The sequence below is a fragment of the Morone saxatilis genome, unplaced genomic scaffold (assembly GCF_004916995.1).
Source record: "Morone saxatilis isolate NCDOM2014 unplaced genomic scaffold, NCSU_SB_2.0 Contig5, whole genome shotgun sequence".
NCBI classification, from domain to species: Eukaryota; Metazoa; Chordata; class Actinopteri; family Moronidae; genus Morone; species Morone saxatilis.
The window spans coordinates 22,029,479-22,039,572 of NW_023340095.1; the positions used below are offsets into that span (position 1 = coordinate 22,029,479).

The 10,094-nt window shown below is 40.4% G+C and overlaps 1 protein-coding gene across 1 annotated transcript in view; it reads left to right on the top strand.

Annotated features, from left to right (window-relative positions):
• Nucleotides 1–1,836: 1,836 nt before the first annotated feature.
• The window catches only part of popdc2 (popeye domain containing 2), a 10,231-nt gene continuing 1,973 nt past the window's right edge, over nucleotides 1,837–10,094 (top strand). The window contains exons 1-3 of the mRNA XM_035676273.1: nucleotides 1,837–2,758; nucleotides 5,933–6,041; nucleotides 7,247–7,841. Of these exons, the coding sequence (XP_035532166.1) occupies nucleotides 2,265–2,758; nucleotides 5,933–6,041; nucleotides 7,247–7,792 (1,149 nt within the window). The 5' untranslated portion in view covers nucleotides 1,837–2,264 and the 3' untranslated portion in view covers nucleotides 7,793–7,841. The remainder of the gene's footprint in view (nucleotides 2,759–5,932; nucleotides 6,042–7,246; nucleotides 7,842–10,094) is intronic.

A 10,094-nucleotide genomic window follows, 5' to 3' on the forward strand; every position in this document is an offset into this window, starting at 1 on the left:
ACTACACTTCTGCAGTGGTGTCTTAATTCACACTTTTTTCTTTTGTAGTTGCATGTTAAGTTGACTTCCTAGCTATATATTTTCCCATAAAGTATTTCCAGACACTGTCTGGTCTGGGCTGCAACAAACTAATGCTTGTCAAATTTTCTAGATAAATGTCTAAAATTGTAAAATGTCCATGGTGAGGTCTTTTAATGTTGTCAGTCCAAACATGTTAAATTACTTATATTAAACTGAAAAGCAGAAACCTCCACATTTGAGAGGCAAAAAAAAGCATCTGCCATTTTTGCATGAAAAATTGTATCCCTATCGAAGTTGTTTTCTGTCTACTAATCATTGCAGCTCTCGTGTGGTCCAAATTCTTCACCACACCAGTTCATTGTGACCTTCACACCTCAATTTAATTTAGAGACAAAAGTGTGAACATGTCAGTCATTGTTGGCGTAATTTCAGTTTGTCAGGTATTATATCTTACAGTAATCACTGTACAGTCTGGGGAAACAACAGCTCAAGAGGCTTAATCTGCACCTAAACTATAGCAGCATCACTTTAAAAAAATGTCAATGAAATCCTGAGAAATGGTGAACAGATATATTCAGTATACTGGGATTTATTCACATTGCAAACTGGTATGCAGCTAGATATGATCCCCTTTTGTAGAACCTGGCATTGCTAAATGGCTACTGTAAAGTAAAAGTATTTTTGTGAAACCTTATTTTGTCTATCACCTGTTGTAGAACAGTTGTTTTTCACAGAAGAAAATACCTTTAAAAAGATTTAAATCAGCAATGTGACACTCTATTGTTAATACTGTTACTGTAACAGATGGTTTTCTTACTGTCTCAATTCAGGCATCAGAGTTTGACAGGCCTAATCTACACACTTGAAAAAATCCCAAATAAAGATACCAATTCACATTAATTATATATTCATATTTTCAGACTTTCATGTCTACAACAAAATAAAAAATAATAAAGCATGTGTGATTGTAACCTAAAAGAAAAAACTGAAGATTAAATTAATCAATTTAACCCTCTTTAAAACAAAGTTAATTTCAATATTTTTTTCACATACCAATTTCAAAGTTTAAATATTCTTAAGTTTTTAAAAGTTAATTGCTGTTTGAAAGGTTGTACTTGCATTATTATGCCTATGATTATAGTGGCATAACACGGTCTTAAAATGACAATAATGCCATTTATTGCAGTCACTTCTGGGATAATATATCATCCAACAAAAGTAGTTATATGACAGGATGACTGGCACTGATGGATAGGGCCATCATTTTGCTTAATATACATTTACGTATTCTTTTTATTTTTTGCATCCTATTACCATATTGTTTATTTTCATGCTCTGATAAAAAAAGGAAAAATAAAGCGGGGAACTGAAATTCTAATGGATTGAGATGGACTCCCTGTGAGCTGAGAGGACAGCCGGATATGTGAGGCAGTGTTGGTGGGTGTTTATACCTGAAATCTGACCTGTGCTGTCATCCTACTTATTTCAGTCTCTAAATATGCACCAGCGGAGCTGCTCTCCTGAGAGTAAACTGAACTCAAAGTTTAAATGAAGGAAGAACTGAGTGGATGTTCTTTTTTTCAAATGTGTGTGACACTCTGTGAGGCTCAGTCTCTCAGAGATATTTGTTATAGTCCCTCTCCTCCCTCCCGTTTCCTGCCTCTCTCTCTCTCTTTCTGTTATGTTAAGTAGCGGGCCTGCTTTCTGTCCACCACTCTTTCCTCCTTGGGTTTCAATTCCAAACATGGTTATCCTTCTAGGGCTCTATCAACTCCCCCCCGCAACCACCACCGCCTCCCATGTCCCTTCTCTTCCAGCTGTTGGCTCTGCAGTGCAGGCCGGTGGGCGAGAGAGAAAGACGGAAAAGCACGGCAAGAGAAACGACAGGAAGACTCAGAAGAGAAAGACGGCAGGAGAAGCCAGAGGAGAGAGGAACGTACGCATAATGAGAGAAGAAGAAGAAACCCATTCCAGCTGTGTTTCTATAACAAATAGAGCCGTGAGAACTTCTTCACATTGAAGAATTTTCCACTGCACGCCAAGGGAACAAACATTTACTTTTGACATTTTTGGTCAGTGCCAGCTGTTTATTTTTGATCGAGCTTTCAAACAAAACATTTAGTTGTAACCGTTGATTAGACAGAAATAGCACCAAGTTTCATTAGATAAGAAGTTTTTTTGGTCCTTTTTTATTTTGTGCATCAAAAGCCTCTCTTCAGCTTGTCATTTGAGAACTTTCAAACATGAGCACAGACAACTCGACTCTGTTGGACAGCTTGTTCTTTGCCCCTCTCTGCGATGGCTGGACCAACAACACAGAGGGGGCCATCTACCATTTGGGTCATACCTTCCTGTTCCTGGGCTACATGGGAGGCAGCGGGGCCTATGGGTGCCTCTTCATCTTTGGCTTCCTGACCCCAGCCTTTGTGTGCCTGACCCTGTGGGGCTGGATGACGATGTGCGGCCTGGACGTCTTCACCTGGAACCTGCTTCTGCTGCTCGCCTGTTTAGTGCAGATCTGCCACCTCCTTTACCGGCTGCACCAGGAGGGCATACACAGTGAGGAGCTGACCAGCCTCTACCAGGCGGTCTACCTGCCGCTGGGCGTGCCCATCCAGGTGTTTAAGGAGATCACAGGTGCCTTTGAGAACAAGGTTGTGGAGCTGAAGGCAGGAGAGACGTACGCTGTGGAGGGCAAGACGCCCATCGACAAGCTTTCCTTTCTGCTGTCTGGGAGGTGGGGAGTGTGTGCGTTGGCATTTGTGTGTACATCTACACACCTATACTACATAATGCAAACCACCACCACTAACTGTTGAGTATAATCAACGCACTTTAGTAATAGTAGCAATACCACAATGTGAAAATACGTTAAATATCAAAAGCTTTTATTAAAGGACCAGCATGTAGGATTTAGTGGCATCTAGTGGTGAAGTTGCAGATTGTAACCAACTGCATACCGCTTGCCTTCCTAGCATGTAGGAGAAACTCCTGGGAAAAATATCTGGCTCTTGAACTGTTAAATGCCACACTGCATTCACCAGCTAGTCGCTATCAGGCATACAGTAGGTCATAACAGAAAAGTTTCAGCCGTAAAACCAAAACAATGAGCTGAAAGATGCTAAAATGCTCCGTAAAGGGGGAACTGCAGAGTTGGGTAATTATCTGTGGGTTCATCACTACAAGCAACTCCTTTCACATTACACACAGTCATTTGATGCAATGTTATTATAAAAACATAGCCGCATATTCATTCATATTTGTTGAAACTTTCCATATATCCTGACATTAGTACATGAGACAGATAATCTATGAAAAAAATAGGCTCCTCTGGCTTCTCTTAGAGCTCCTAATGGTATCTGCAAGAATCCACTGCATCTGAACAAAAACGACCAATCAGGGCCAAGAAAGATACTCAGGGCAACACTTCTCTAAAAGGCCCTAAACAAAACTAAATACTACAAACCTCCCAAAGTGGTATTTATTTCAAGGCAGTTTCAGTTGTTTGCATTATTGTGCAGATGTTCATGTTATTGTGTCCACTTTGTGTGCTGTATCCAGATGCACCTCTGAAGGTATGGGAGTTTTGTGACCAAGAAGGTTAAAGTAAGAAAGTATATACAGATATTTTCAAGGTTTTGTATAAGTATATACTGTAGTATTTGCTGGTTTAAATTCCTCTGGTTGTGACCCCATTGTTTTACAGAAATCTCCTATTTTAACTGACCATTGCGGAACTGGAGCCCTATTTCTGACTCTTTGATGCTGTTGGCAGCGTGTAACCGTCACAGGAAATGTATCCTCTTCATCCAAACATCCTCAAAGTAGAGAGCTGCATTAGATTTCACAGTGCTGGAGCCTACACAAGAGAAATGTTGTAAACAGAGTATTTTTGTCCGTGACTCACCAGTGTGTGCCGTCCCTCCGCACACTGCCAGCTGGTTAAATGATATCTCTGTACTTGGGACAGGAGTGGATGCTGACTGCTCCTCTTACCTTGAATGAAATGTTAACACTGATGACAGCTCGGGGTATGAGCCAGATTTGGTAAACAAACAAATACAGTACATAATGATTTTTTCCCCCCAAAGTTCTAAAGGGGTGTCTTGCTAGATGTGTTTGTAATTTCATGTTCTTGTTCATCTTATAATTCACTGACTGACTATAGTTACATGTTTTTCAGATTTAAAGATTAGCACGACTGTTATGTAATCAACATCTGCGTTACTTAAGACTTTCCACTTATCAACAGTCTCCTGTTCGGTATGACTACACTACATAGCCTAAAGTATGTGGACATGTGGACATGTGGACATGTGATTGTTGGGACAATTTATATCAAAACCATGGGTATTAATCTGCTGCTGTAACTGTTCTCTTTTTGAGGTCAGAGCTCTGAGGCAGTCCCTCCAGGATTTTGCAGGCTTTTTGGGGGATTGTTGTGGCCTAAAATGCATGATTTCATAGCAGCTTTTCTAAAACAATGCAGTAGATGTTTTTGAGGACTTTATCCCAATGAAATTGCAGCAAAAATAGTTGTGATTAATATTATTATTATTATAGTATAGTTCATTAAATATTGAGGGCAACGTGTTCCAGTGAGAATAAAATCGCAGTTTGGACAGTGTAAATGTGAGACGTTGGTGTTGCACATGTCTGCATGGTCTGCAACTAGAAACAAGGAAGGGAGTTTAGTGACAAATGGCTTATCGTTTTGTGCAGGAAACCAACAATACCAACAATGATTTTGTAAAATTTGTGTAAAAGTAGCTGCAATTGGACAAAATTGCACAGTTGTGCAGAATTTACAGGGATTGGTTGAATTTGCGTGAATTGTTCTTGGAGGGACTGGTTAAGGCCAGCCAAGTTCTTCCTGTACCAACTTGGAAGCACACTTTGGTCTAAAATATCATAATATCCTGTAGCATTGAGATTCCCTTTTAATGGAACTAAGGGATCCAAACCCAAAAAGCAGCCTTGGACCTAAAGAGAGCGGTGTCCACAGACATTTGGTCGTGTACCAGTAGTACAGTGACATTTTTAGCATGGGGCTCTCTAGTGGAAATCCCTACCCCTGGCAGTATAAATGCCAAAAACAGTGTAATTATTCTACAACACACAACAAAATAGAAGTTAATTAACACCCATTGTTTAAGTCTAAAGATAGACTTCTAGTAGCTTTAAACTGCTACAACTGCTCTATATACTAAACAAACACTCTAATAAGCATTTATCAGAATACCGAACACCAGTGTCATCCAGACTTGTAATCTATTTTTTATTGTCTACATCTGTATTTTAGATTTTTCTGTTTATTTGCAATTAGACTTTTAATTAACTTCTATTGTTGTATCCCTACTTTACAATTAGCTGCTGTCCTGGATAGCAAAGACACACAAATACTTACATGTGACAATACAGTCTGGAAGAGGATAGTATTTAAAGAATCATTTCCTGAAGGAGACTTCCATGTCTTTCCTGTAGGTGTCAAGTGATTGACATAAAGCAGATCATTTTCAGCACTGATAAAAGGATAAAAACCAAAACTTTTAATCCAGTGAAGGCCTAATGTTTAGTGTGCTGGATTATCTCACTCTGTGGAAGTTATTCTTTTTTAAATAAAACTTCCATCGGAGGGAGGAATGTTTCGTAATTTCTGTGTGCAGAAAGAATCCTGGTAGAGGAGGAAACCTGGTTTTTTATCTAAAATATATTTTATGCATGTAGTTTTTAAAGAACTCTATACTCTGCATTGTCCATCGCTCCCCTGGCAGAGATATTCATGCTAATATTTACTTCCAAGGTCTCGGACTGACACTGTCAAAGTGACCTCCAGCTCTATCTCAGCTCTCATTATCACATCCTAATCCATGTCTCTCTTTTTAACCCTGTATCTTACACTCTCTTTTAGGATCAATGTGTCTTTGGAGGGCCAGTTCCTGCATTACATCCACTGCCACCAGTTCCTTGACTCTCCAGAGTGGGAGTCTCTCAGACCAAACGAGGAGGGAAAGTTCCAGGTATGCAGGTCATTTCAGTTTATGGATGTGAGGCTCACAGGCCCAAATGTGGCAGTAAAATGATAAATTAACTTGAAGTGCTGTCACTGAAGGATTTGGAACAAGAAACCAGACGTGGATATCAAGTTGTCTTTTGTTGCCTTCTATCGGAGTCAGCATCGGACTGATTAGCTGAACAGGGGAAAGCACTTGTCCTCTTGTCTTTCACATATCCTGTTGCTTTAGATTCGTTCAGTTAAAGTAGAAACATGGCCTGGAGGTCATGGTGGACAGCAGGGTTGCAAACAAGAAGAATGTGCTGGGTATTGGATCAGTGAGGTGCATAAATTATAAAATGTCAGAAAATGTCGAAAAAGTGTCCCAAAGCCAGGGTTGATATATTCAAATACTGCATTTCATCAGACCAACAGTCTGACATCTGAAGATATTCATATTGTTATTATAGAATAAAAAAAGCAACAAATCCTCACATTTGAGAGGCTGGAATTAGGGAATGTTTCTTCCTGAAAAAAAGACTACAATGATGATTTAATTATCTAAATAGATGCTGATTATTTTTCTGTCGATAGAATAATTCATTGATCAACTAATTGTTGCAGCTTAAAAAAGAAAAACTGATGAAATTACTTAAAGAGCATTAATGATTAGCAAACAGACAGCTGGGTCCTTGAGTTTTCTAATTTGCAATTTCCTCTATGTGACCAGCAAAAATATGTGCAGGCTGGGGAACAACTTAATTTTTTTAAATTAATTTGATTGAATTTCAAAATGAGAAGCTGCTGTTGAATGAACCCTCCAACAGTGAATTCAGTGCTTGTGGTTTGTGTTTATTATATGGTTTATGTTTTCATAAAACTTTTATAAATGCAGAGTGACATTATAGTACGTGTTTTTAGGGGATTAATAATTGAAACTATGGACAGACCCAGGTTAGCATTTTCCCCCTGCTGTCATCATTTAGTCTAAGCTAAGCTAACCACCTGCTAGTTCAAGCTTTATACTTAAATGATGAATGGTATTGACTCTCTGCAAGTAAGGAAGCAAGTTTATTTCCCAAAATGTCAAACTATTCCTTTAACATCATGTTATTGACAAATGACTTGTATCAGAGTAAAAATGTTGCTCAATACTGCTACTAGTGGTCATAAACTCCACAGAGTGCCTTTAACACATTGATATTCAGGTGTTTCATCTATACTCCCCAGGTGACCCTGACAGCAGAGGAAGACTCCCGCTATATCTCATGGCGGCGCCGCCGCCTGTATTTGCTGATATCAAAGGAGCGCTACATCGCCCGTCTCTTCTCCCTCATGCTGGGCTACGACATTGCCGAGAAGCTCTACAACCTCAACAACAAGCTCTACATTAAGAGCGGCGTGCTGTTGGACATCCGCCTTCCCAGCCTCTACCATGTTCTGGCCCCCTCCTCGCAGGGCAGCGAGGGTGGCAGTGGCAGTGATGGTGGCATTGCCAAGGAGCAACAAACTCAACACCAGGGTGAAGACCCAGCACCGGCCTACCAGAAATGTGATCCCACCCAGTCTCAGACCCTCCAGCCATACCTGCAGGGACCAAGGAAGACCACCCTGGATGAACCCCAGGCTCTCCAGCATGACCGTTATCAGCACCCCTGGGCGTCAGACCCGGAGCTGCCCTCTGGTGAGGACTCCACCAGCCTGGTCCTGGAGGACTTTGGTGATGTGGCGGGCTCCTTAATGGATTATGGCAGTGAGAGGGAATATTTGAGGTAGAGGGGCAGGGTGCTGGAGCTAACACACTGGGTCACCACTTAAGCTACATGTAAGTACCTCACCTGGGTGGAGAGTGGCGTGGGGGTGGTGTGTGTGCATGGGTGGCTTGCGGTGCACAATTCTTACTAACCTGGCTTTATAGTGAGATACATTACAGGGCTGGGCGATAAGGCTGAAAGCAATGCATCTCTAATATTATTATTCTTTCCCTATAATCAATTTACAGATTTATGACAATATGGCAAATGCAATGGTGGAAACTTACTAGATACATTTATTCAAGTACAGTACTTAAAGATCCCTTCCAGACATGTATTAAGACAAATATACACATATTCTGCTTCGAACAATAATGTCTGTCTGATGTTCTTTTAAGAAAAAAAGTAAAATTTTCACTTTAAAATCCTTCAAAAGATGATTTTTGACTGTAGGATGACATCTGACTTCATACTTTTGCTTTTGAGTATTTTTACATTGTTGTATTACTAATTTTACTTAAGTAAAAGTGCTTAATACTTCGTCCTCCGCTGGACAAACGTATACACAATTATGCATCAAAAGAAGATAAAATTATTAAGTTGTTCTGAAAATTAAATCACATCACACAATCTTCATTATAAAACAAACAAACATCCATCATGAACTCCCATCTGCTGATGAATATCATGTGATATAACTGAAAGCTTATATTACATAACACGGACCCTGTGATGAGATGGTTTTCTCGAACGTCAAATTGATGTTCAGTAGAGTAAACTGAGGTCTGTGTGTAAAACAAAAAACTCACTTTGTTAATAATAATAATAATTTGAAAATGGATTTTTGCAAAACAATGACACAATATAATCAGTATACAATAATACTAAATTATAGTCCAGTCCTAGCAAGATATCGTCAGTTGTGAGGAGCAATCTGCTGGATTGTTCTCTTATTATCTCGTTTTCTGGCTCTTTTGCACTTATTGATTTATCTTGTGAAGGTCTGATGCTGTGGCTGCTTGCTCATTTGCATTTAAAAGTAAACACACAAATTGTTAGCTTGTAAAATTAGTCTGAGTTTTGATTTGTTGAGTTTGTATGCTCTATCTGTAGCTATAGATTGACATTAAATGGTGGCCAGATGGTGGCCTTCGTGATATCTGGATTATTATTCTATTTTCGAACCATACTTTAAGATTAAAATTCCTTCCCAGCCAGCTGCTCTGCATTAGTGTTTGCTTTGGCTGTGCCACTCACAAGCTTACAGTCATCTTTGGTACAGTAGCAGAGTTAGATTTGTTCACTCAGATAAAACAGATGGGGTCAGTGAAAACAGTTTTACTGGAAATGAACACAGAATGGGTTCATCATAGTTTGAGACAGCTGATCGGGTCCTGTGTGTGGCTGTACTTTGTGTCTGGCCAACAGGAGCTTGATGCTGTAGCTGGTAAGAGCAGACAGCGGTGAGGTTGTGCAGGCAGCAGCTGTGTTCCTGCCTGATGAGGATTAGAGCTCGGAAATTTAGGGGTTGTCTGAAGAAATTCTGTGCCATGCTAATAATCCAGTGTGTGTGCCCACCCCTGAGCTGTCTGTCCACTCCGCTCATCCGTTCACCCCCCCCCCACCCCCAGCCCTGCCTGCCCATGGCGTATTCCAAGAAGCAGCCTCGTCCAAATCACCAGGTGGGAGGAGTTCACATTTCCCACCCTCTCAGCCCTGGATTAGTGGGTCAGAGTCGGGTTGTGGTTGCAGGCGGCTGTGAAGCAGTAGGTCAAATCAATCCCACGAGAGCAGTAAACACAGCCTCAGTTCAGAGGCCGATGACCTCGACACCCGTGGACCAAGCCATCATAGTTAAAACAAAAACCCATCAATCAGGAACCTTCATAGTTCCAACAACAATCTGAATTTAGAACAAAGTCTTATACACTCGATACTCGTGCTATTCTCTGCAGTCTGTGTCGCGTGTGTGGGATGACCAAGCAAACTGCTCGGCATTAGAGTGAAATTTCAGCAGACAATTCAAATATATGTAACCAGCTGTTCTGGGTTTTGGATCGTCCCTGGAATAAAAGTCACCACCTGCCATTGCATCCACCAGTTCAATACTCAGATGCATGTGGAATAAGGGAAAGAGGCCAGCAACCTCAGTACCCTAGAGAAGAGTAAACTGGTATTTTTCAATCTGGACCATATTTTTCCATATGTATACAAGTCAAGGTGACTAATGGGAACCAACACGGTTTTTAAATTGGTTTTGCCAGTACTCACCCCCAATATTTTCACCAACTAACTATTGACATCTAATCTCCACAGATTGACAT